The sequence below is a fragment of the Pipra filicauda genome, unplaced genomic scaffold (assembly GCF_003945595.2).
Source record: "Pipra filicauda isolate LSUMZ 115617 unplaced genomic scaffold, ASM394559v2 scaffold390_size662804_pilon, whole genome shotgun sequence".
In the NCBI taxonomy this organism is placed as follows: Eukaryota; Metazoa; Chordata; class Aves; order Passeriformes; family Pipridae; genus Pipra; species Pipra filicauda.
In genome coordinates, this window is record NW_024104521.1 from 89,957 (window position 1) to 117,006 (window position 27,050).

Sequence of the window (27,050 nt, forward strand, 5' to 3'; positions counted from 1 at the left end):
CGGGGCGCCGGGGCGCTCACGGCCTTACACCGCCGGCCTACAACTCCCAGCACGCCGCGCGCGGCACAGGCGGCCGTTTTCCCCGCCGTGCGCGCGGATCGGCAGTTGCCCATTCGAACCGGCCAATCGCGGCGGGGCGTGGCGGGCCGCAGCCAATGGCTCCGCGCGCCGCAGGAGGGGCGGGGCCGAGGGGGAGGTGCGGCGGGCCAATGGGCAGGCGGAGCGGCAGGTATGAGATGGCGGCGGGAGCACCGGCGCCCGGCGGCGGCAGGTAGGACCGGGACCGCGGGTACCGGCACCTCCTCGCACCCTCCCGGGCCGGCGGCGGCGGCGGGCCCTCCTCGGCCCCTCGCTGCCGCGTTACGGGTCGGGCGTCCCGCAGCAGCCGCTGGGCAGGCCCTGTCCGGTGCGCCTCGGCCCGCCCATTGCGGCGCTGCCCGTGCGAGCCGCGCTGTCGCCGTCCCCGCTGCTGCGCCGCCCGCGGGGCCCCGGCGCCTTAACGGAGCTGTCGCTGCCCGGCGCCCCGGCGGCTCCGGAGCTCGGCCGACCCGCCGGGCAGCCCCGCGAGGGCCGCGGTAGGACCACGTGTCCCCGCGGTGCCCGTGTCCCGGCGGGCCGGGCGGAGCAGGAGGGCTCCCCGCAGCATCCCGGTGCTGCATTGCAGGGAAGCGCTGCCCGCTCCGCTGCAAGGGCAGAGATCCCTCTCCAGCCGCCCGCCGCGGGCAAGGGCTGTTCCCTCGGGAGGGCGGCCGGGCGCCGTGCCCGCCGTGCAGCTCTGCCCTGCCGCGCGGCACCGCTGTGCTGTGGTCGGGCCGGCTTGTTCCTCCTGCAGCCGCAGAGCCGGCGCCGAGCTCTCGGCAGTTGCAGGGTTTGGTAGGGTGATGGCACTATATAGACTCGCTTCGCATCCGACCCTCCTTCTCCTTTGCTTTGTGCACTCTGCGTGCGTTATTCTGCCTTTCCAAATACACAAACGATGTCAGCTTCACGTAATTCACCTTTAGCGAGTACTTTTGGATGCATAACCATTTTGTGACTGCTGCCGTTAAAATAGTGGGGACTGCATGAGCATCTCGCTGGAACAGTGTTGTCGGGTGACTGATAAAAGGCTGCATCATCTCTTCCTTTTTTTCTTTTTTTTTTTCCCTGCATATGTGGTGCGGAGCTGCAAACTGCCTATCACTTGAATGGCAATTCTTGTGGATAAATAAATGCAGTTGAGGGTTGATGCCTCATACATACCCACCCTGATTCATGGTGGTGCTCTCCTGTTCTCTGCGGAGTGGGACCCATCCTGACGGCACTGCTGTGGTGCCTGAGTTGCCCTGGAAGGAGGGATGAAGAGATGGTGCTCATTGCAGCGTGTTTGAGCAGGGAGTGCCTGAAATGCTGGACCTGGTATGCTCTATGCAGCTAATACTTAAGATGCCCTTTTGGATAAGGCATTTTAAACGTGGCCTGGATCAGCCCAAATGACTGAATTTATTTTTTCTATGCTGGCAGTTGTCCTTAGGATGTACTCCCCCCACACCAAGCGAGTGATTGTGTTAAAGCCAAGCCTGAAGTACAAGTTTTTTTCCAGCACTGCGTGTCACCCACAGGTAGCGCTAGCAAATCGATCTCTTGCTTTGTTGCTCTATCACCACACAGACCACAAAGCTTGCTTCTATTGTGCTTTTGCCCCCGTTTACTCTCATCTGGAGAGAAGTGCAGGTTAGCTAGTAAAGCTTGCATGCTGTGTGTGTGGTTTTTAGCATGCTGACTTAAAGACTGGAAATAAAAGCTGGTTGTCTTAAACTCTTTACCAAATGTTACTGACCATGACAAAAGGTGATTTGTGTGGGCCTCTCTTCTGTTTGTGGTCTTTCTAACCTCTGCCTGGCTCATCATAACTGAGAATGATGATTGCATTGTGCCACAGTGCTCAATTTCAAAAGAGAAACATCTGTCTGTTTAATGAATGCTTTTAACAAGGTCTGATTCAAGCAGAGCCTAAACGCTTTGCCAGGCACTTGTGTCCGCCATTTGATATGGCAGGGGTGGGATGAGTGGAAGAGAAAAAGCCATGAGGCATCTTCCTGAAATGGCCTGATAGAGTGTCACTGCACAACTGGACATCAAGAGCTCATACCATAAACAGGTTATGAAAGGAGACACAATTACCATCTGTGTTTTACTGTAAATAGGAAAATGTTCACTGTAAACATGACTTAATGGCAAAAAGTCAAAGTGACTTGCTGAGGGTCATGCAGAAAAAATGGTTGATTTCAGAGTTAAGGCCAAGTCTGAACACATGGCTACTTTTCTCTGAAGATATCCTGGGAGCAGCAGACAATCTTATTCAAACATTCCCTTTTCCACAGCCCTCATAAGAATTTTTGAGACCTAAACTTGTGTTTGACCCTGTACTCGGTCCAAGTCCTGCCAGGTGTACATCTGATCCAAAACCAAGGCTGTATTGCATTTGCAGTATTTTTGTATGTTTGTGTGTAACACTCTGTCCTGTTCTCATCCAGGGCCTGGGGTGGGCTTGGACAACAGGATCCTTGTTCTGCTACACTTCAGTTTATTGTCTGTTTGTATGAAGGGGGAGCGTTGCTTCCCACGTAGCCTAAAGCAGCTCTGCGTCTCCTTGCCAGTCTGGCCAGTGCCTTGTTGCTGTGTGCACATTTACATGCCTGTGAAAATGTCACCTTTAAAGGTGCCTGGGCACTCAGTTCACTCTGAAACTGAAGCACTGAGTGCCGGACACTGCTGAGAAACCAAACTCCTTGTCCTAAAGGTCAACAGTCCTCACTGTGTGTTGATTTAATAAGTGGCATGAACAGATGGGAAGGAGATGGGGCAGTGTGGAAATGTTGGCTAATATTAAATGGTTGCACTGAAGTCAAGTTCCTCTTGGAAATACTGTCCCTCTGTACACTGTGTTGGGCTCCTGGTCACAACTGAGGCCTTGTATTTTCCACTTGTTTTGGACTTAGCTCTTTCTGTTAGGATCTCTTTTTTTACTTGTTCTTTAGCTGGAGGCAAGAACAGGGAGCTGAAGCCCTTTCCTTGCCCTATGGTCTGCTGGGTGCAGTCACAGACCTGCTGTACTGATGTTGTGCAGGCTGTCACTAAACCTGCACTGTGATCCTTGGGACTGACACTATGTATTCCCATGTTCCTAAGTCACAGGGGTCTAGGAGCCAGCACGGGCAGAGAAATGGGAGGAACCGTGGCTGCGGCTGATACTGCATTTCAGAGCTTCACATCTGGTGTGTTCCTGGCCTCTTGTCCAGGTAATGCGCTACACTTACCATGGTACCTGAGAAGAGTGTTGGGCTCTTTTCTCCAAGGTGCAAAACCTTCATTCCCCGACTCTTGACCTTTCTCCCCTCTACGCTAGGTAATTGCAATTAGGCTATCTGGACTTTTCTCATAAATTTTATTTTCAGAAACTGTAGATAGTAGGGAATGTGATAAGCTGCTTAAATAATTGCCTGCCAGCTGGCTTACAAGAACTTTTAATGTGTTTGCTTTTGGCCTATAAAGCTCAATGATTTGGAGTCCAGCCAAAACATCCTTTCTTCTCGAGTAGTAATGTGGCAGCTCTGATTTTCAGAGGCAGGAATTTCTCAGGGGAGATGGTATTAGTTTTCTTTTTTGTTTTTCTGAAGCTTATACTCAAGGTTGAAACATAGCTTTATGGTTTGGGACTTCCATATGGGCATTCCTACAGCCCTGTTTGCAAGCTGTCATATAACAGGAGAGAAGCATGATAAGGCTGTCCGTGCCTTGGAGAGCAGGAAACCTTTTAGGGAACATCCTCACAAGCTCTCAGGGGTTCCTGGAGCTTTCCTCATGCACATGCCACTCTGCATCCTCTTGAGTGGCCCCTGGAGCAGTATATAAATATATCACTATTCCCTGGAGTCTGCGGTGAAACTGGGTGGATCCAGACAGAGACGAACTGTCAGGCAGGATGGGAAGAGAAGCTGTATCTGATCAGTGTGGGAGAGTTGCATAAAGTGACAGTATAGGTTACTGTCATATGAATTCTGGTGTCTGTTTACTTTATTCCAGTTTTTGACATCCTAGCCTGCCCAAATCCCCTTCAAAAGCCCTAGGCCCCCACACTGCTCAGTTTGGTGAGTTAATTGGGCTGCTTTGTGCATCTCTGTCTCTCTGGTACCACATGCTGTGCTGCTCTGTGGCGGGCCCAGCCTGTTTATCTGTGTGCCTCGGCAGCCCTGAGCAGATGTCACCAGCTTATTTAAATGCTGGCGTGCATCCAGGTGTTCCTCATCGCAATTCCAGCTTGTGAGAGTTTACACATCTGGAACAAGGGATGTGGCCTCTGACATACTCAGCGGTGTCTGCAGAGGATTGCTGATGAGAAGGGATTTGATGTGCTGTCATCCTTTCCAAACACCACTGTGATACAAAACACAGATGCAAGCATGCAGCTTGCTCACTGCACCTCCAGAGCGTTGTGAATTACAGAAGTGTAGTGAAAAAAACCAAGAGCTGTGGTTCCTGAGTACCTTTGTCCTCTATTTGCCAGGCTGTGACCACAAAATCTCACCCAACAGTGCTGGTGGGAGCTGGCTGTGGGTCCTGACCCAGGTCTTAGTATCCTCTCAGTCCATAAAAAACAACTGCAGTCAAACAACTGTGAGTGCTGCAGCACACTGTACTCACATTGTGATGCTTTGCTCGAGTACTAACTGTTGATGGAATGGGATTCCCAAATGTGTCCTGGGTGCCAGTTAGGGCTACCAATTTTGCATATTGAACTGTGGTAGAGCTGGAGGAAAGCACTCGTCCTACCTTGCTGGTTTTCTCTGAGTTCCCAGACTGGGAATAGCTTATTAACTTTGCTGTGTTGTTTTTGTGTGATTGCTTGATTTTTTCATGTCAGAAGTAAACCTGATTGTTGTGGACTGCTTATTATAGATGGTAATTCTGCTCTGGCCTGGACACTAGCTTGGAGCTACGGGACTGAGAAGCACCTACATGGTGTATCTTTGCTTGTCTCTGAACTGCATCTTAGCTTGCCTCTGAAGGATGCCCTAGGGCTGTTATCTTCAAGTGTCAGAGGTGCATGCAGCAACTTCTGAGTGCTAGAGGCCAAGGAGATAGGTAGGACTGGGTCATGCCTCTTATTGACTTCCAGTACACTCAAAATGGGAAAGTAAAGAAGTTAAAGACATTTTAAAATGAGGAGAGTAAGGGAATGCTATCATTGTTGGCAACTGGAAAGTACCACCAGCACACTCTAGGGATACAGCAGACACATGTGGCCTTTGCTAAGTCCACTCAGCTAAGGACCAAGCTGGCAAAAGTGGGAAGAAACTTCCTACCTGGGATGTGGATGTAGTTGAAGAGCAGTAAGTTGGCAAGAGTCCATGGACAGATATTTAGTAAAAAATTTTAGATTACACAAGAAAGGTGTTAGGGTCGATGGGAAGAGGATGTGTCTTTACAGTTTGTAGACGCATAGTCAAAGGTCATGGTGGGTAATTTTGCAGCACACAGGGAGAAAAGGCCCAAAATTCCTGTCCTAGACATGGGACACAGCTTTGAGGGCAAATACCACGTGGCCCCACAGGGTACCTCAGATCTATGGTACATTATTCACAAAGCAAATGGCTTAAATTGGTAAAATAAAGCAAAAAAGATGCATTGTTTTGTCGTGGTTATAACTATGTGACTGGGGCAGGCAAAATACATCAGTAGTTTTTGTACAGAGTCGCCTCAGGCTATGGTGACCTCTCAAAGAAGGCAGCATGCCTTCCTGGCATGTTCTGGGTGGTGGGAAATGGCTGCTGGGCTTCCTCAGGCTGCAGCCCTTCTGCCCTCTGGCAAGGGTTGGGATGTGGGCACTCAGTGCCCTGTGGTGCTGCTGGGCTCCTCCAGCTACCTGGCACTGCTGGCTTGTTGTCGCTGCCTCCTCAGCGGCTCCCAGCCAGCGCCTGGAGCTCAGCTCTTGCCTCCTCAGCCTGTGTCCCAGCCATCCCTGCCTGATAGCTTTCAAACCAGCTCCTTTGTGCTCAGTCCCATGTCGCCCCTCGTGCAGAAGCTGGATTTCTTCTAAATGTCTGCAGTGTGACCTGATTATTTTTCCTGTCCTTCCTCGCCCTCCTTTTTAATAGTGTCTACAGAAAAGCTGGCAGAGTTCAGTTATATCAGTCATGCTGACTGATAGTGCTGCCTCTTCTCTTGGGATTCCTCCTCTTTTCTGTCCCTCCAGCATTCATTTCAGATTTAGCTATCAGCCCTCTAAAGACAGGGTATTGCCTTTGTTCTGTTTGTACAGCACCGAGCACAGTGGAGTCCCCAGCTGTGACCGAGGTTCCCAATGCCACAGTGATAAAAGTGAGTAGATCAGTAACGAGAAGAGGCAGCTGCTGCCATCTAAAAAAATTCAGTTTTGGTGCTGGTTTCAGTGAAATCAGGATTGGATCTAAGACTCTTCTTCTATAGCTGCTCCCAGTAGGGGTTTATATTAAAATAGAGACACAAACTTTAGACTGCATTGACAATCATGAGAATCAGAGCAGCATTGCTATTTAACACTGTTCAACTGTGTTATTCTGATGTTAAGGCAGACATATGAGCTTCCCTATCTGTAATGTAAAATTACTGGATTTCTGGTGGTAGCTGCGTTTCTGCATCTTTTACAGGGTTTTGGATAGGAGGCTGAGCCATCACAGAACGTGGGAGCATCCAGAGCTGTGATGGTGCCACTGGGAAGGAAACTTGGTGAAGAGCACCACAGTGAACGTGTGGTTCCTCTCTAATTCCTCTCCATTCTTTTCCGCCTAGCACTAGAAGGCATTTGATGTTGTGGTGATGGCTGATTGAAGTACTGCTTGATTGATTCTAAAATATTTCAGTGGCTATTATTAAAAATATCACAAAGAGTTCACTCAGGTCAAACTTCAGAAATTTCATGCCGAAACGTAAATTTCTTGATGTTTCACATATATCAGGCTGTCTCGCTACTGCAGTTTTCTTTGACACTGGTAATATATTGCATTTTCAGGTTTTTCCAAATCACGGTCCCCCCACCCCTTCCAACCCTTTTATCTTCCCAGATAGGTCCATCTCATCCAGGTTCACATCACAGATGTGTAGCTGATGTTGCTGTGGTCTGAATCCTTCACAGAGACAGAATTTGAATTCATAGATGATAGCAGTGACTTGGATAACCAATCTACCTGATGTCCAAAAGATAACCAGGAGTTACGTTAATTCCAGGTTGTCCAGCACAGGCTACCATCACTTAACAGCAGCTTTCTTCTCCAAGTCCTTGCTGTTTAAATTGTATATAATTGTCTGGTTCCCACAGCCAAAAGGCTGAATCACTCTGTGTAAGCTATTTAAATGTGAAGAAAGCAAAGCAAAATTTAAAAGGCAGCGTTATCTCATGCGACTTTCTTGTCTCAAGGCTAGAGACAGTAGGCAAGGATCAGCACCCACTGTGCTGTTCACTGTGTACTCATCACAAAAGGACTCTGCCCCTGAAGACCTTATGAGTATAACCCTAGGCAAAAATTGCTGCGTGTTTTTCTTGACATTTTTCAGAGGCAAATCAGTAATCCTATGAAGAGTTAGGGTGCCAAGTGTGAGGCCTGAATGTGATCTTTGTTACACCATCTTACAAGAATGTCAGTCTGAAGTACAGTCCTCAAAGCAACTTTAACTGTGAAGTCATTTCTAATGTCTCTGCAGTCCATTCCCATTAGACTACTTTTTTTTTTTTTAATCTAGGAAATAATTTGTCTTCTAGTCCTTTTGTACTTAAAATGATTCCATATAATTCCACTATGCTTCTTTCATCTCTTTGCAAAATCTGGGATGGCTCCTATCTGACTCTGGAAATACTGTCTTTAGACATCCTCATTAATTGATTCCTTACTCTGGCACAACATAGGAAACGATGCTACTTCTCCCTCCCTGGGGAAATCCAAGCCTGTGCGCATCTGTCCTGTCTCCCTTTGTGCTTAGCCAGGCAAAGAATTGTTCATGTTTTGTGCTCTTCAGCACTGCCTGCTTATCACCCTGCTCTCAGTATTTGGTAGCAGTCTGGCTCTTTCTTATAATCTAAAGATTTTGTTATTATAGAGGGAGATTTTTTTTTTTTAATTATCTGCCTTATTTTCAAAAGCTTCTTAATCCTTTTACTCCTGTATGGTAAAACTTGTCTACTGTGCTGTGTCTGAAGTGCAGGTGCCCTAGTGATGACATACCAAGTGTGCAAAATGGCACCGGAGATGGATTTTGCCCCCTGAATTAGGTAAATCAGGCTCCTCTGAAATCTGCAGCTTCCAGTGTATCTACTTTTCCCAGTTAGACAAACACGACTAATGCCTTGCCCCAAAGGTATCACTTCCTTTTCTTTTTTCTTGGCTTACTTGTGTTCTCCTTATGCTCTATTTCATGTTGCTTGAACCTCTTTCTTCCTTCACATGGGTGGACTTAGAACAATGTCAGATCTGTGAAAGCTACTAAACCGCTCAGTCTCACCTATCCAAATGCAAGCTTGCTGTCACATGAGGTGATCTGCCTGCTTGCAGAGCTCTTGCACCACAGGTTTCATCAGGTTTTGGCAGTTAAAGTCTCATTTTTGTCTGGGTTTCCAAGGCATTTCCCTGGCCTGGATCTAGTTACCTTAGGGATTAATTGATCCATCATGATTTTGACCTCCTGCACCATCCACTCCCCATGAAATGATGGGGCTGTCATGCCTGAAGCAAAAACGTTGTGTGTGACAGACAGCTTTCTTTGTGACTTGGCTGGGATCACAGGCTTTGGCTCTGAAAGATACTAGAATGGCAAGAATCTCAGCACAATATAAGACCCATTTTTTTTAATCTGCTGTCTTAATCACAACCCTATTACTACAAGGTTTTATTATTCATTGAGATTTTATTATTCATTGGGATTGGAGAAGAAGCTATTTATTCCTTTATTTTACTGTCTTTTGACGTGTCATAAAGCAATCTGAGATCACAGCATATAGAAAATGTAACTGTAATTGCAAGCAAAGCAAAAAAAAAGGCAAGAAACTCCCTGAATACGTTTGTCTCCACTCTTCTGCTGTTATATAAACTGTGAGTGTAGGTAGAGTACATCCATCTCCCTTTTTTGACATGAAAACAGCAGATGGGGCACATGGCTCTTTATGAAGGTTATGGTGTGCAGCAGTGAGGATTGGCAGGGTTATTATGTGTGAAGCCAGTGGGGGCTTTATCTTTGCTCAGAAATAGGGGTTTGCTTCACATTTCCATTTTGATTAGCAATAATGATACAAAGGCAAATTTTCTGTGCGAGGAAGTGCTGCTAATAAAGTGACCTTTGAAAATTAAGTAGCTCATTGAAGTGCCATACCACAATAAGAGTATACAAGGCTGGTCCCAGCTGCAGCAGGCAGGGAAACTGGATGGGAATCCAGAGAAACATGGAATGGGGTATCCTGGAGTGGATGAACAGCCCATGGTGGCACAGTAATGGTAGCAAGGAGCAATGGCCAGGTGCTGTTTTCCAGCTCTGGAGGGGCCGATTTATGTGCTTTGTCTTTGAAAGGATCTGAAAATGTGAAAGGCAGGAGCAGAGAGTGTTTCTAGCAAGGTTTCTGGGCATGGGGTTGTGCAGTTAAGGCTCTCAGCTATTGTCCTGCCAGTGCCATAACATTGGTTGTGCTTGGTTGCTGTTGGGAATGTGTTTGCATGGCTTTACTCATGGTAAACACAGGGTAGATTTGGAGCTATTTTGTGGATTCTTCTTGGATACAGGTGGAGAGCACTTAATACCACGCTGGTCCTAATTCAAAACCCCGGTTTCTATGTAGGAATTATTTGCCGTTAAACTCCAGCTACGCAGCCTTTGGCAAGAGACATGAATCAATTTGTCCAGCTTTTCTTTTCTGTTTTGTCTCTGTGTGAAGGCTGATGCCCAGTGTGTGCCAAGGGGGCCTTTCAGACCCAATAATGCGCCCTTGTGTCTTGTAGCATGCGTGGAATTTGCATAGGCTGTGCTGGGACAGGCAGGTTTCTTTTGTTGCTGGAAACAAGGAGCAAGTTCTTTTCCCTGTCTCTGCTTCCTAATGCCTCTTCAAAAGCTCTCAGCACTCATGTAAGAAATTTACTTTTTTCTATTTATTTTTGCATTAAATGTTGTTAAACTTTGTGCAACTTGTAATACAGGCTGTGCAGAGAAGTCATGTCAGTTCTAGTTGACAAAATTGTTTAATTTTCTTTCTCTGAATCTAGATATCTAATTGTCAGACGGAACAGATAATCTGTGATGCTTGATGTAACTGCTGCAAAGTATTTGCATATCTTCTCTGTGGGGAAACAAAACTGCTAGTGAGTGAATAAGAGTGAACGGATCATTGCAGGCAGGGTCACTGGGCCTATACACTTGCTATTAACCCTTCTCAGGATCTGTAATGCGACAGAATGAGTTGTCATGGGTTTCAGGCAAAGGGCTTGCTCCACATTATGGGCAGAGCTGGCACTTGTTTGTGCATTCTAGCCGTGTGCAATGAAATGCGAATATGATCAGATCAATTGGCAATTGCTTTTTTCAGCTGATACCAAGTTGTTGCATTCTGGTCTTGATTTATTGCAGAGAACAAACTGCTGAAAAACAGGCTGGGAGGTGCTCAGAAAAATATGGCCCCCATTTGGAGTCAGCAGCGTGCTTGCTAGGCCACTCTGAGCCATGCAGCTGGGAGCCTTTGAGAGCTTTCTAAAATTTTAGAGGACCTGGCAGATTGCCTTGCAGTCTGCCTTGCAGACCTTCTTCCTTTCCATCCTCTTGAAGGCATCTTTGACATCCATGGAGAGCAGTGGCAAGGGGAGAGGGCTTTGTATGGATTCTCACGATGCAAGTGCTACTTGAGAGCCTGGTTTCTTCTTGTTTCAGCAAGTATCTTTCTCCTTGTGGAGCCTGAGTCACAGCTTTTATTCTCATATTCTGATCATGCATCCCGAAAATCCTGGAGATAGTCTTTCAGGTCAAAGATGTACAGCAGTAGCTCAGATAACTTTTGGGTTCGCAGATGCTGCATGGAGGTGGGCTAGGGTTCAGGTGACTTGGCAGTACGAGCTTTGATGTCCTCCCCATCGTGAGCTACGGTCGATTTACATCAGAACAGGAGGTTGCTGAGATCTCTGAACTAGTAGCTGAAGTGTTCTGTTGCTTGAGCCAATGGACATAACATTCAGTGGTTTGCAAATGCATTCGGTGGCAGGCGTGTTGGACAGTGAGCATGGATATACCCAGCATGGCCCAAACATGCTGACATGGTCTCCACCCTTCAGCAGAGAGGAGAGTAAGGTTAAGGTGCTCCGATCTTGTATGGAAAAGCTTGTTTTGAAGGGAAAGCCTTTGGTGGGCTTGGGGGTGTTCGGCAGAGCACGTGCTCTGTGGCCCAAGTTCCACACCATACCTAAGGGACTAGTGTGATCCCCAGTGCATGAGCACAGGATCTCTTATTACCTTTGCACTTGTGGCAGCTGCCATTGGAAAATGGTGTCCAACGAGAGCTCACAGATGAGGATGGACGTAGAAAGAGTGGAAAGGAATTTATATAAGAGGCCAAGGGTGATTAAAGGATTGGGAATGTCAGATGGTGAAAGCACGTAGTATGTAAACGGGTGGGTAGGCAGCCTACACCCAGAGCCCTGAAAGAACAGACACACGCATTACCAGGGCCAGGCTAGCACTTTATAGCCAAGTATGACTTCAGGGCAGTAGCTCGTGACTGAAGAATGATACTAACCCTCACCTTTAAGTAAAAGAGTGGTGGGAGAAGCAAGCTAGGCAACTCTAGCCTGTGGGCTTGACATCAGAAGCAGAAAGGTGTTTGAAATAGTGGTGGGAAGATGGTAATGGTGGACCTAGAAGTAGATGGAAATTGGGCTAAGAGTTAAGTGTGAGCATTAAGAGCTCTGATTAAAGTGAGGTATCTCTTTGATAACTCCTTAATTTGACTTTTGACATGGTAAATGTACCTATCCTCTGGTTGGGCTATGTACCTGTTATAAATAACCCTTAGCAGAGCACTGTTTCAGGTGCATCTCTTTTCCCATGCCACGTGAGAAACTATGAAATGGAGAAAGTAGGTGTCACTAGAGAATAGGGAGGTTGGATAAAGGACAGCATGAAGAAGAGGCAAGAACTGGATGAGCCAAAAAGAGATATTCTAGGAGAAAGGCTACCAGGGGTTCCTCAAGGACTGATCTTGCATGATGCATGCCAATGATTTTTCACTCCAGACTCAGAGTGCAGAGCTGGCAGAGGGCAGTAACCAAAGAGGTGGCAACGTGTCACCTGGGAACATTTGACCACACCTGCAGCAAAACTGAGGGTTCATGTTATTGCATGTTTATGATCTCAAAAACAAAGTCCCAGGATGTGGGAACTCTCTATTTGTTGATAGGGAGGTAGGGATGAGGTAACAATAGTGGGAACTGATGAGTGTAGGCTGGCCATGAAAAAGTTTAGGTTGTGTTTCAGACTTTCAGGCCACTGGGAATGAATTTCTGGGGAGGAAGGGAGATAGAACCAAACTTCTTCGTGACTTAGAGTGGTAAGTTATTGTAAAATATTGGGTGTCATATCTGCCTGAGCTAGTAGGAAGTAGATTCAGTGAAACTAGTAGTAGACATGTAGATGTAGTTGAAGTTTTAGTTGGATGTTGCAATGTGTTGCATATGTCATCATCATGCTATGGAGGTGCTAGTCTTGGACTGTGCTGTACAAACAGTCCAGAAATGTTTTTGCTCCATAGGGAAATGTAACTGTGCTGTGCTGAACATTCACCAGTCAGACAGTGCTGTTGGTGTAGACTGGTAGCTCCTGTGTCAGCAGATGTCTCCTTCAGGGCAGACCAGCTGGCTGTAAAAAAACAAAGTGATGAAGAGTATTTTTTTTCCTCTTTCCCTTTTTCCCAGTGATGCCATCTGCAATTTTGTCATCTGCAATGACTCCTCCTTCCGCAGCCAACCGATCATCTTCAATCCTGACTTCTTTGTGGAAAAGCTGCGCCATGAAAAACCAGAGGTGTTCACAGAGCTGGTTGTCAGCAATATTACCAGGCTCATTGACTTGCCTGGGGCAGAGCTGGCCCAGCTAATGGGAGAAGAGGACCCAAAGCTGCCTGGGGCAAACAGCACAGCCTCTGGATTTTTTCGTTCTCTGATGTCTCTGAAGCGCAAGGGTGAGTATGGCATGATGTCTGGTGCCCACCTTTAGGGTGATGCTGTAATCATCTTTTACATGTAGTTTACAAAACTTTCAGCCTGTTGCTTTGAGCTTGTGTGGAATGCTTAATATTATACGTTTGTAATCTCTGATTACATTGGGAATGTAACCTCTAGAAAGGAGCGAAACAGGCCATAGGATTGATCCTATAAATGCCCTGCACTTTGAGAGTATCTTTTTCTGGGGATTATTGCTGTGGTGTATGTTAGGTTGGCTTCAGTGGGTCAGCTGCCCACTGTGCAGCTCAGAAATCTGTAAGCATCTCCCATCCAAATGCTAGTGCTGCTCAGATCCACATCCCAATCCAGTGACAAAGCTCTGCAAACTGACTCTGATTAAGCTCAGATTCAACCCTGGGAGGTGACATATTTCTTTTTCTCTTAGACAAGGATTCAGCTGGAGTTTTCTTCTGGTAAACTGACTATTCTTATCTTCTCTTTCAAGTTCAGCTGTCTTAATTATGAAACATTAGCCCTAGGCCCTTCTTAGAAGTTTGAGATCTGCTTTTGAGCACTGTTACGTTTAGATCCTCTCCTCTTCAATGGCTGGCATTTACCACTCTGTTTTGTTGTAACTAAAAAGGTGTTTTCGGGGCAGGGTGGCTACAGTGGGTGTGCATTCTTCCACCTCTGCCCACACTCAAGGGGAACGTGGTTCTCCTGATAAGTTCAGTTAAACTTCCTCACTTATCTAGACAGAAGTTGACTCCATCTGGGCACCTCACATCCCTCCTCAGCTCTGGTTTCCTAGCTTAGACTGGCAGGCTGCTGGCAGAGAAGCTGTAAGGAGCTGCCTTCAGATGTTGGCAGCCTAAAGTTGAACACTTCTGATTAGTCTTCCCCTTCCTTTGAGCAGTTCTGCTACTGTGAGTACCTCTGAGAAGGGAGTTATTGCTGTGTCTGAGTGGCTTTTTTCTGTCTCCAACCTTTATATAGTGTCTCTAAGTGCTTCTGATTTTACCAAACTTATTCTTCTGTTGTATTTCATAAGGACAAGCTTTGCAGTCTCACTGCTCAGACAGAATTTTCAGGTGCCAGCTTCAGCCCTCCACTTCTGGTTCACTCAGCAGGAATCCTGATAGATACACACACCCTGGGAAAATAAAATACTGCAAATCAGGTCTTTTAGCATCCTCAGATGAGAATTACTTAATATTGCCATGACTTACCTTGCTGCTCCATAATAACAGGTCTTTGTGCTGCCCCTAACCTGCAGTTAGACTGTGCTCATACCTGTTATTGCTCCTGCCTCAGTTCCCAGAGAGTAGCAGGACACCTTAAATTCAAACACTTGCCACTTGACAAACAGAAACAAGTGAGTAACCAAGCTGGAAGTGTTTTCTTAGTGTGTTTGGAAACCTCCATGTTCTTGTCAAAACCTTCCAGCAGGGGCTGGTGAGCCTTCTCTATCTAGCTAATTTTTTTTTTAATTATCTATACTCTGCTGGAGCACTGCTCTTAGCAGACCTGACATCTCCGACTCGTTCTCTTCCCCCGAGAGCTCTGTCTTCCCCCATTCAGATGTCTCCATGGCCGTGTGTCTCACTACAGCTACAGCTAGCAGATGTTTCCAAGTCTGCTGGCTGCACTCCCAGGCTGCAATGGCAGTGTCTCCCAGCATTGACAGGCACTGTCTGTGAACTCCTTGGCCAAACTCTGAGAAAAAGAAGTTTGTGCCTACAGAGAAAATCAGTTTTGTGTACTGTGTGTTTCATCTTGGAGCCATCGTTTGTTTTTCTTCATGTTATAGACCAGATAGAACAAACAGGTTTTATTTCTTCAAAGCCAGAGGCCAAGGACCGCAGAGCTCAGAGCTGATCAAACTGCAAATACAACTTCTTTGAGCATAGGAAACTCAATCTCATGCTGCTGCTTAGTTTCAGAAGCAGTCATACAATAACATCTAAGCCTTTGTAACGCAGCATCCGTTCTCCAGACACGTCTTTCAAGTTTCTTTGAGAATCAAATTCTCATTCAGATACCAGCTTCTGACTTCAAAACTAAATCAAATTTGTCAGGCCCTGCATGTCTCAAGAAGATGTATTTTCCTCTTCTATTCCTGGCCACTGTTGATTCTATCTGTTGAATGTCTAATGAGTTTAGTTTTCTTCAAGGACAAGAATCTTTGCCAACCATTCTCTCCCTTTGCACTCAAACCTTTCAGATCTTTCACGTGGATCAAGAGCTCACATTTGCCTCCTTTCTCCTGCAAGACTGAAGCATGTGCTTTATCAGAGTGAGGTCAGAAAGTTCTTGATTTAACAGGAGGCTGGAGTTCCTGGTGGCTTACCATGTATTTTAGAAGTCCTGGAAGAAAGCAGAACATTCTTGAGGCGGAATAAATTTAGTTGCACAGGAAGGCTGCTAGAGAAGAGCATAGGGTTAACCAGGTCTCTCCCACATGCTGTGAGCATCAACACCACAGAGTAGTAAGATCTGTAGTACAACAGACCAAAAGCTAGTAAAATCAAAATGTGCTGTGGCAGGGGAAAAAGAAGAGGCAAGACAAAGCTTGCAGCAGAGATAACTTTTATCAGACCAGCCAATGCACTTCTTGATGGGCTATCACCTGTAACAATAAGGAGGGAAATCCTCAGTGCAAATGGTGCAAATGTCCAGCCTGCCCTCATAAGTGATCCATGCTCCTGTTAGTCAGGTCATGGAGAAGAGAGGAATATTCTTTTCTTAAATCTGTTTGCTCTTTGAAGCCTGAGTGCAAGGGTAGGACAAATCAGTTTTGTACCTGGTTCCAGTTCTCAGTCCCAGTCAGCATGTTGTGGTACGGTCTATCCAGTATCTCGTCTACAGCTGCAGTCCAAACCTACGTGCATCTGAGGGAAGAAGTGTGGTGCTCAGAGTTCTGGTTGCTGTCAGTGAAGCCCCTGGGAGTTGTCTCAGCTTTCTGAGGGGCAGAGCATGCTGGCTGTGTGTGTGTTTGACAGAAAAATCCATTCACTATCAAGGCTGCATTTATTAGACAACACTGTCCTCCTGGATAATCACTGTCTTACCTGCGAAGTCCCTCTCTGGATAAGAACAGTTTTCTGCACTGGTTCAACAAATGCCCTTCAGTTAAATGGGCTTCTCATCTAATGTTTTCTTCTATGCAGGGATCTCCTTCCTTTCAGCTCAGTTGCTTCCACGTTTTGGGGCTGCAGCCTGTGTTATTTAGTGGAGTTCTGGAGCTGACAGCTGATGTTCAATCTGTAACAACCCCATGACATGGGAGCAGACTCCAAGAGTGAGAGGACCTGCCAGTGCTCCCTATGGAGAAGGACCCAGCTCATTCCTTCCCTACTCTCCTTTTTTTTTTTTTTTTTTTTTTTTGAGTTCTTCCTTGTTCAGTCTTCATACTTTCATACTTAGGCTAGAGCAGCTGACATGGAAGAGAGATTCACTGGGATGAGGGAATTCCAGGGATTACCCATCCCTGTAAAGGAGGCCAGTGTGAGACAGTCAGATCATGTCTGATCTCCCCAGAAGTGCACGTTCTCCTCTCCCATAAACTAGTAGCTGCACCTCTTCTTTCTGCTCCACTTCATGTCAAGCCACAGTGAGGATGAATCTGGACTTTCCTTCTTGGGTGTGGAGAGTGCCAATGTGGAAGGCGCCTGGGCAGTCCAGGCTCTCACATCTGCCCTTCCCACTTAGCTGTTCCCATAAAGTTCAGGCATGCAGATTCTGTGCCATTTAAAATTGAAGCATCTGTTTTGGTGTTGTTTTCTTTTAAAGGGCTAGAGAATGTTTGCTTTAGCTGATAAAAGTGTAATTAAACTGAGGTAAGAAGCAGGATGATCAAGCCCATGTAAGTACAGCATGGTGAGATAAAGTGTCTTATTTTGGAGTGCTTGTGATATCTCACGTGTATGGGTGTCCTTGTGACCTTCACCCTTAGCATTTTGGGGCACTGGTCTTTGCATGCTGAAATCCTGTTCTTTGGGAAACATTAATTTCTGTGGCTGTTGGGCTCTGAGCTGCCTGAACATGTTGTCTTCTGTTCTGCAGAGAAAGGGGTGGTGTTTGGCTCACCACTGACAGAAGAAGGCATTGCACAGGTTTCTCAGCTAATCGAGTATCTGCACAAAAGTAAGTGGCTCTGTCTTGCTGTCTTCCCATCCCAATGGGTATCTGACTGGCCCACCTCAGGTCTCTGGTGCAGAGTGAAAAGCTATGATCTCTCCAGCATCAGGAGTTCGGCACTGCAGAACTGCACTGCACTACTCCCCAGAATTGCCTAGCAGATATGTTAGTTTATTTCCCTCTGTACAAGGACTTTTTCTACTGATGAGAGCTAGCTTGAAGTCATAGCTTCATATCTGAATGCAGTTCACTGAGGTTTGCTGTCAAGCTCTGGAAAGAGGAGGGAACTGCTTTAGTAAGAAGATGGGAATCAGCCTCTGATTACTCAGTGCCCTTTTTTCTCCCCTCTGCCAAGCAGATCTGAGAGCAGAAGGCTTGTTTCGAGTGCCTGGCAACAGCATCAGGCAACAGATCCTAAAGGATGCTCTGAACAGTGGTACAGATATTGACCTGGACTCTGGGGAGTTTCATTCCAATGATGTGGCTACCCTGCTTAAGATGTTCCTGGGGGAATTACCAGAGCCACTGCTGACACACAAGCACTTCCATGCCCACCTCAAAATTGCAGGTGAGTGAGCAGCAAGAGGCAGTGATGAGCAGAAGGACTGGAACAAGCCTCCTAGAAAGCACTCTAGGCTGCAGAAGGGTACTCCTTAAAGGCAGGATAAGAAGGAATCTTCCTGCCATCTCAGTGTGATGGTGGAAAGACTGGAGCTGAAAATCCTAAGGAATCAGACCAAGTCTGTCTAGCTAGTCTTCTCTCAGATAACTCAGGAGTAAAGCCCACATTGGTAACCTGGGTCTCCATCTGTTTTGTGTCTGGGGTTCTCCTGAGCAAGTTGTGGTTTCTGTGTACTTAATAACTGTTATTGAACTACCTTATGTGAACTTCCTCCATATTGCCTTCAAGCCATCACAGCTCTTAGCAGCTCTGTTGTTCTGTGGGAGGAGTAGCACAGATTAATACATTAAGTGGGGAGCTTGGGAGCTGGGGGGAAAAGAGATGGAGGGCCAAGAATTGTGTAGGGGATTGTAGGAGATCTGAATATGAAGAGGGAAGGATAACTGGTTGCCACAGACTGCTGTTAGGAAAGGTAATGTGTGTCCTTCACATTCTGCCTTCTGATTTGGCAGACTTGACACTGTTTGATGAGAAGGGGAATAAGACCAGCACTCCAGACAAAGAGCGCCAAATTGAAGCCCTCCAGCTGCTGTTTTTGATCCTTCCCGCTCCCAACCGCAGTCTGCTCAAACTGCTCCTGGACTTGCTCTACCAGACCGCCAAGAAGCAGGACAAGAACAAGATGTCTGCCCACAATCTTGCCCTCATGTTTGCACCCCACATCCTATGGCCCAGAAATGTGAGCAGTGCCTCGGTGTCTGTGGGTGGGATATTGCAATATAGACAGCAGAGGCTTGGCAGGTCTCCTTGGTAGGGGAAGAACCAAGATGGGAAGGTTAAGTATTGACACAGGGATGTGAGGGTTGGAGACTGCGATGGAGAGGTGAAGCTTCCTGGCAGGATTCAGTCCTAGTGTTCAGTCCAGGCCTGCCATAGGTCTCATTTGCAATTTAGGCATCATCTTTTTCAGTAAAATTGAAAGCACAGTACAGTCATGCTTCTTTTAAGAAAGTCAGCTCCAGCTTCTGTGCTGCTGGTGAACTGTTTGGCCCCAGAGTTGTCAGATTCTCCTCTCAGAGCAGCTTTGGCTCTGTGAGCTCTGCTTGTTGGTGTGCTGTGAACCCTGCCTGCCTGTCACCTCAGAGCAGGTCTCCTGCTGCTGCACTGTGTGTCTATGTCCCAGAAACAGCAAGGGCAGCAGAGATCCTTCCTCCTCCCCTTCTAATGGATGCACTTTTGACTGTGTCCTCTTGCCAGGTGACAGCAAATGACCTTCAGGAAAATATCACAAAGCTGAACAATGGAGTGACCTTCATGATCAAACATTCTCAGAAACTCTTCAAGGTAAGTGTGCTTTGGGGTCTTGCTCTCCCTGCTTCTGTCAGCAGGAGACTGAATGCCCCTTGTCCAGAAAGATTCCAGGGGTCAAGTGCATATTCTAGGGGCTCTCTTCTGCAGGAAGGAGGATTTCTACAAGAAACTGTTCCTTTAGTGACTAGGGAGGTCTTTGCTGGGCAGGCAGCCCCAGAGATGGCTTTGCCTGGGCAGGTCAGCAGCACGGTGCAGTGTAACGCTCCCCTCTGCTGGACACCAGCACCTGCTGCCCAGCTGGAAGCGTGGCTCCTGGGGCAGGTACTCACCGGGCTGCACTAGGGTTCTCGCAGGATAAGGAAAGGGACTTGTCCTGGCTGAGTGTTGCCACGAGCCGAATACCTAATACAGTGCATTGTTTTGTTGTGAACTTCTCTGCAAATGGTAGTCAGCCCACTGTTACGGGCACTGACTAGCTCTGAGCAGGGTGCTGTAGAGCAGTCAGGAAATGTTTCTACAACAGGCAGTCTCTTGACTTCTCAGGACCTTCCTGGTCACTGTAGGTATCTGCTCTCTGCAGAAAGTCCTCCCATAGAAAGTTCCCCTTCTGCCCTTTTTGTCAGGCCCCTGCTTGGCCAGCTCAGAGCTAGGGGAATCATTTAGAGCAGGGTTCCACAGGAACTTTTTCCTACTGTGAGTTTCACTTCTGCTGTTTGCCTGCATGTAAAGGAAGCTGTGAACAGGGACTGCACTGGGGACGTGAAATTCCATGGCTTTGTCTTCCCTAAGTAGCTGAGTCTTGATACAAGTAGCTTGTGTGGTATGGTTGAAAAGCAGCTCTTGCTGTGGCCACTCTTGCCCCAAGGCCAAACATGCTAAACATATATTTGGCCTGTTCTCTGCTCATCGTCACAGGCTCCAGTGTACATCCGGGAGTGTGCCAGGCTGCACTATCTGGGATCCAGAGCCCACACATCAAAGGTAAGGCCAGCAAATGCAGTGCCCTCCATTAAAGGGCAGAGGCTGTGATGCTATGAAGGGATCCTTGTGAGTGATAGAAGCTGCAAACAAACCAAGTCACAAAAGAGGATCTGTCAGAAGCCAGGAGCGAGGGAAGCATATGGTGTGCTGGTGCAGGTGGCTGCATTAGGGAAATTGGACAGAGTTGCAGCATCTGTTAATCAAAAGCACAGGGAAAGAAAGCCACCGGCCCCTGTTTAGAGCAAACCTGCTCCGTGTGTCCAGTTCATGCAGCACCTGCTCCTTTGATGGGTTTGTGCCTTCCAAACAGACAGACATGCCTGCTGCCATGGCCAGGTTGCTTGGAAGAGGTGCTGGGATAAAGGCTACTTGCTGCCACTGGGACAATTGTGTCTTGCTAGCAAATACTTCCCTGCCTCATTTAGCTGCAGAAGAGAGAAGATGCATTGTGAGGAGCTGCACTGATCCTTCTCAAACCTGGAAGGGCTTCTGCAGCTGGCATCTGGGAGGGGAAGGAAGAAGCAATGGGGTCACCTTTGTATTGTTGTCACCTTTTCCTGGCACGGGGCCTGCTGGTGCAGTGCTGCTGCAGAAGGATAGGGAAAACACAGCCCTGTGCATTCACTAGTGTTGAGGCAGCTCACGAGACTCTTCCTAGCCTGGCTTAGATGGGTGGCTCATTGGGATTAAAGCATGGCAAGCGACTGCTGTCTCCGCTTTCCCAGGATGACCTGGATTTGCTGACGTCTTCTGGCTCCAAGGAGCTGCAGCCCCTCAAGTCTCAAAAGCGAAGCCGGCTGGACTCTTGCCATCAGGAGGAGACCCAGCAGCGCACAGAGGAGGCACTGAAGGAGCTCTTCCGCCATGTCCACAATATGCCTGACTCGGCAAAGAAGAAGAAGCTTATCCGGCAGGTAGCGTGGGGAAAAAAAGATATCTTTGGGGTGTGCTTGTCAGCACAATCCTGGGCACGGGGTTAAAGGCAGCGCCTTCTTGAGAGCTGCTCCTAATCCTGGGAGGGCTGGGGAGAGTGGACTGTGGACTTTGGGCTGTGTAAGGGGCAGAGCTGTAAGAAGACAGGGAAGGAGGATATGTCTGGATGTGACTGATACTGGAGCTTGCTGCATCAGGCTGTGCTTTAGGCTTTCTGTTTTTCAAGCAGTTTTCCAGTCCTGATCATGGCCTTGTTGAGCTTCCTCCTTCAGAAAAGGAAAAGTCTTGTCCCCTCTTGCCTCCAGGGAGTGGACAAACTGGTCTCCTCTTGGTCCCAAGACAACTTGCTGCTCCAGACAGACTGTTTGATATGGTCAGCACCAGTCATGGCTGCCAGCCTCCAGCTGCTGCCCAGCCCCCTTTCTACTCCAACACCTGCTGCTTTTGGTTAATCTAGTAGCCAGCACAAAGCAGCTTCGCACCCAAACTCCCTGTAATGCTGGGTGGGAAATATGGCCTTCCTTTGCTTTCTTATCCCTGCGGCTCTGAGCTGCTCCTCTATTCTGGGATGTGAAAGAGACAAACTGAGTTCTGGGACAGCAGGTAGAGCAGCACACAGCAGTAAGAGACTGGTGTAACTGTGCTAACATACTGCCCTCATGTTTCCTCCTAGTTTAATAAGCATCCTACAGCTCTCACTCCTGGCTCTGATGTACCCACATCCCCAGCACCACGACGTGCCCGCTCGCGCTCCTTCAGCGGCCTCATTAAGGTAAAAGCAGCCTCTTACCCATGCTCTCTGCTGTGAGTTTCTGATGTTGCTCTCTGCTTCTGCCTTGTCCTGCCTTGAATGAGACCCTCAAAGGCAGGGACTGTTCAAAGTATTGTCTGCCAAACAACATAGATCTACTGGGGCAGAAAAGGCATCACAGTGACAATGTCTTGTTAGTATAAAGTGTAATTATCTTGAAACACATGGCTGTAGGATCTGTGCATCTTTCTGGAGAATTGATTGCTTCCTGAGATGAGATGAGAATTGACAGGAAGCTGGTCATGTAATCTAGCATGTTAGCACAGGTTTTAGCACATGATGGGCTGCTCCACAGCAGCATGTACCTGCTTCTGACAGGCTGGGCTCCTGGCCGGGCCTCAGGTCAGCTCCCAAACCCTTTACAGTCAGGCAGGCCCAGCCTAATGACGTGGTATTTCAGGTGGTTCTGCTTTGCAATCTTTGTCCCAGCTTGGCTTCCTTTTTTCTTTCCCAGCATCCAACTGCTTACCAGCAATGCATCCTGCTCCTTCTCTTTCTTTTTCACTTTGCACTCAAAGCACTAGCCAACAGCCCTCTCTTCTTACAACAGCGGAAAGTTTTGGGAACCCCAGTTATCCTGGAGAGGAAGAGCAGGGATACCACACCAGAGCCTGCACGGGTCAGCAAAGAGAATGTCCAACTGGTAAGAAACTTCTCTCAGCACTGCTGAAGCTGTTGGTAGGGAAGTGTGTGAGGGGAGTTTGAGTGCAACTTGGGCACTCATTTCATCAATCCTTGGGGAACTGTTTGCTGTTCTGTGCTCAAGAGGTTTCCAACTTTCTTTTGTATGACAAAATAAGGTCCTGGGAAGCTGCTCTGAGGAAAGGAGAGAAGAGCAGAGCAGATGGCAAGGGCAGCATCAGGGCAGGGGTAGCAGCACTGGGCCTCTACTCCAGTTTTGTCCTTCTGGCTGTGTTCTGCCCTAGGGCATTGGCTTGTGCCCCCTTCCCTCTCTCTCATCCTCCTCCACAAGTTGTACAGAACCTGTTGCTTGCATACAGTAAGGCTGTCCCATGGCTTGGACAAACTAAGAGTATATTTGGGTGATAGATGCCCTTTGGTGGTACAGGCTGCTCCTGGGGAAGGGTGTGGATGCCACTTCATTCACCAGCTCTTTACTCCTATTGCCCTCTCTTGTCCAGTTACAGAAATGTGGCTCTCCAGCTCACGTGTCTCAAGCGAAGCTGAAAACTCTGGAGGGCCGGAAAGAGGTGAGACACTCCCTCTCCCCCCAGTTCTTCCTGTGGGGAACCTGATGTGCTGGGCTCTGACACCTGCAGAGGTGACAGCACACACTCGAGGCTCTATGACAGCTGCAGTGCCCCAGCTCACAGCAGTCTGCTCTGTGCTGAGCTGCAGGCAGGTGGCATTCTGGAAGCCAGACCCTGAAGGGTTTCACCCAGCAGGTGGATACAGCCCTTCTACCTGTGAGTTGGCAGGCTGGCACTTACAGGAAGCAGAGGGAAGCTGGCAGCACAGGGTACTGCTAACAGCCTGTCAGGGTAGCAGTGGGACAAGAGCTTGGTGCAGCCCAAGATGGACTGTTGTGTTTGTTCCTGTCTGCTCACTGCCTCACCTCTGCTTTAATAAAAGGTGTTGCAGGTGGATACCAGGGAGGGTCCTTGCAGGAGGAGAATGTCAACCTTTTCTTGCATAGCATTCTGTGTCTCAAGCAATCAATTGCTCTAATTCTCTGCTACAGGAATCCTGTAGACGCATGCGAACCCTCCTGCTTTCCAAGGATTCATCATCCCTCTGAATCGCCTCGCACCAACGCATGGGTGGGGATTGCCCAGCCTCGCAAGCTGTGAATAAATAACGCGCTGCACTGAGAGGGGAGTGCTGCAGGCTCACGGCACCCTCAGCAACACGGCAGCACTCTTGAAACTGGACCTTTGCAAAGACTGCAGGGACTTGTTTCTTTCTGTATATAAATTATATTTCATTCTACTATGGGGCAAACCACTATCTAACCAAAACTTGTGCAGCATGTCTGACCTGCTGACTCTGGGAAGAGCTGGAGTGCTTGCTTACAAGGAGAGCCCTGTTCATTGCAGAGCCCTGCGTGCACTCCCAGCTTTCTCTGCAATGTTGCTAGGCTGTAATTTTTTGCTTTTCTGCTCTGAGTTTTTAACACATTGCCTTGTTTTTGCTTCCTCCCCTCTGCTAGCAGTGAGAACATTGGACTGCAACCTTTACCCTGCACCCTGACAGCTTGCCTCCAGTCCTCCTCTGGAGCCAGGCCCTTCTCTACTTCTTCTGGGCTCCATTTTGCTCTGCTGTTTGCAAAGGGCTGGAGTGCACAAATGGTACATAGCACAGGATGGGCCTGGGGGGAGGGGAGAGGCTCTGGATGCCATCATCTCAAGTGGGCAAAGCAGCATCCCCAATAAACTCATCCCTCTGTTTTAGCTAGAGCTGGAGGCAGCCCTTGCTCACTGCCTTCATATCTCAGTGACACAACTCTGAGCAAGGAGTATCTCTGCTGTGCATTCACCCAGGGAGGCTAAGCTGAGCAGAGCAGGAGGCTGGCAAAAGCTGTCTGGGGCAGAACAACCTAGTCTTTGGAAGTAACGGTGCCTGGAGCAGGCAGAGTCTTGTGGCTGTGTGCGAAGCATGAAAACAGTGTGAGCAGCGTGAGAGGTGAGAGAAGGCTCCAGCCACTTGTGATCATCTGCAAATTGTGCCAAAGGCTTTGGCTCAAGATATCTGGACGGCTGGTAAGGCAACTGGCTCATTAGTCATTAAACTGGGGGAAAGGGCTGAAGGTGGATTCAGCTCTTTGGTCTGAGCTGCAGAAATGAGATTAAACCATCTAGATAAACCCCCATCACAGCTGGCCAGTGGCAGTGGTCTTGTTAAGCTAAAGTACTCCAGTAAGCCGATCTTGCCAAGAACGTGTCTGCAGGCACTCTGAGGTAGGATACACATAGGGTCACTACTGTGAAATAAAGATTTAATCAGCTGGGGAACCATCTAAACACTTCTCAGCCCTTCTCAGCAAAGCAAATAATCTCTGGAATCCAATTATACTTGTCTTCTAATCTTTAAGAACCAGCAGCTAGCAGGAGTTAGAGCTCTGTTCTTGACAGCTTTTTGAAACATCTGGTGACAGGAGGTGTGAATATTGGGATAGGAGCAGAAAGTTCAGTCCAACTGGCTGGAGCTGTCAGAACAAGGCATCGGAGACCTGTGTGGCTTAGCTGGAATTTGTCACTTTCTTTAATTCTGATTTTTTAAATTTATTTTTTTTAGATACAAAGCTTTTGCTGTTCTGTATAAAGGGAGATTTCTGGTCCTTTATTGAGGGGGCCTGTCCCCAGTCTGACCCCAGGCTGGAACCTTGAAAATGTAGGGGGTAGTGGAACTACCGACATGTGAGTTGCTGGTGTTAGGAGCCTCTGTCACAGCAAAGAAAGAGCTGCGGTTCTTCAGGGACCAGGCTGGCAAGGATGCTGTGAGGAAGAGCAGAGGCTGTTTGCTGTGGCAGTAGTATGTGCTTTTTGAATGTGTCTGTAATCATTCCCTCCAGGGGATGAAGCTGTCTATGTGTTTTTCTCCAAAGGGCACTGTGTGTTTTGCTGACTGCACCTCTGCCCTGTCCCTGCAACCCACTGTTAGCAGAGACCTGGGGATCTTGGCTTTGCCTCTGAACAGAGAAGAGGCACAGCCAAAAGTCAAGTGGCAGTACAAGGAGAGCTGGGTCTGGTTCTGCTACCTCTGCTCTTATTTGCATCAGTAGCAGTTGCTGGGTGAAGTGTTTGTTCATTCCTCTTCCTATTGTCCCTAACTTACTTGGGCATATCTCTCTCTATGGGTGTCTGCTTGGCAAGGTAGTCTTGTTCCTAAGACTAAATACCCTTCTCCCACATGGATGAGAGGAATATAACTTCCTACTGTCCCCCCTTACTGATGTCTGGCTCCTGGCACAGCTGAAATTTGTTTAGCTCTGAGAAAAATTACCTATGGCGCATCGTCCAGGCATTCTGCATGTGTCAGATGCCTTACCTGCCAAAGGGATGGTGGATGCTGTCTACAGACAGGGCAGTCCCAGGAGGGGTTTGGTGCCTTTGGCTGTAGCCTGTGGTGCTGTGCTCCCTATGCTGAGGATGGTGGTGGGTAACAGATTTGGCCTTTAGGACTTTGGCTGTTGCAGTCCTAATGCGTTCACACTGTCTCCCAGGCACAGGAGAGTTTTAGTCATGCTTGAATGTGTCTCATTTGTCTGCCCTGTGCAATGACTCATAAGGATGCTTCTTCCCAGAGCAGCCGCTAACTGTTCCCAGAGTCTGTCATTTCCAAAGTATTTTTAATCTTTGTCTTTATTTATATATGCTATGTAAGTACTGTTGCAGACTGTTGCCTTTCTGTGTGTTCATATGAAAACCCCACATTAAATGCTTTTATTTTTAGTGATTTTTGCTTGATGGCTTAAGCAGTTTCATTGGGATAGCAAGAACTTGGTGGTGTATCCACCTTTAAAAGGAAGGAAACGTTTGCTCAGAAGCCCAGAGCTACAAGTGTGGGGGTGCTTGGTGAGGCACTGCCCACCTGCATTGATGGCACTGGCCTCCCATGGCACTAGGGCTCATTCCCTCTGGGATACTAGCATGATATAGGGTGCCCAGACAGGCTGTCTTTCTCTCAGAGGTATAAAATTGGACCTCTTCTTTTCCTGTCTTCCCCCTGCTGTCATCCAGGGAGATGGGAAATCAGGTTTACAAAGAACACTTTATATAAATAATGGATCAAATGAATAAATTTTTCTCTGTAGAACCATTATTCTCTTGCCACTCTTGGCTGCTGAGAGAGGATGCTTTCTGCTTGCATTTTCTTTTCCTCCTTCTTAATAATGGCGTCTCAGATTTTATGCAGATTATTTCTCTGTGAAGTTCTTCCACGTTTGAAATGCCCTGGGCTTGCCTGCCATGGCTCAGACACTCATTAACATCCTTGCCATGCAATTGAAAAACAAGCAGGAGAAGCAAGCAGCACGGTCTGTTTGAAACCAGCGCTGCCTTCCTGCAGGGTGAGCTCTGAGTGGGCCCCCTTC

The 27,050-nt window shown here is 47.7% G+C and overlaps 1 protein-coding gene across 3 annotated transcripts; it reads left to right on the forward strand.

Moving 5' to 3' along the window:
• Positions 1-193: 193 nt before the first annotated feature.
• On the forward strand, positions 194-26,413 carry ARHGAP19 (Rho GTPase activating protein 19). 3 transcript variants are annotated; one of them, XM_027721537.2, is made up of 12 exons: positions 194-271; positions 12,951-13,216; positions 17,265-17,345; positions 17,698-17,907; positions 18,474-18,700; positions 19,219-19,305; positions 20,188-20,253; positions 20,979-21,167; positions 21,860-21,958; positions 22,548-22,640; positions 23,140-23,208; positions 23,700-26,413. In XM_027721537.2, the coding sequence occupies exons 1-12, from the start codon at positions 210-212 to the stop codon at positions 23,754-23,756; spliced, it is 1,506 nt and encodes a 501-aa protein (XP_027577338.2). In that variant the 5' UTR covers positions 194-209; the 3' UTR covers positions 23,757-26,413. The 3 variants fall into 3 exon arrangements, with proteins under 3 accessions (XP_027577338.2, XP_039240988.1, XP_039240989.1); XM_039385054.1 differs by lacking the exon at positions 194-271 and adding an exon at positions 1,331-1,398; XM_039385055.1 differs by lacking the exon at positions 194-271 and adding an exon at positions 10,080-10,122.
• The last annotated feature ends 637 nt before the right edge of the window (positions 26,414-27,050 follow it).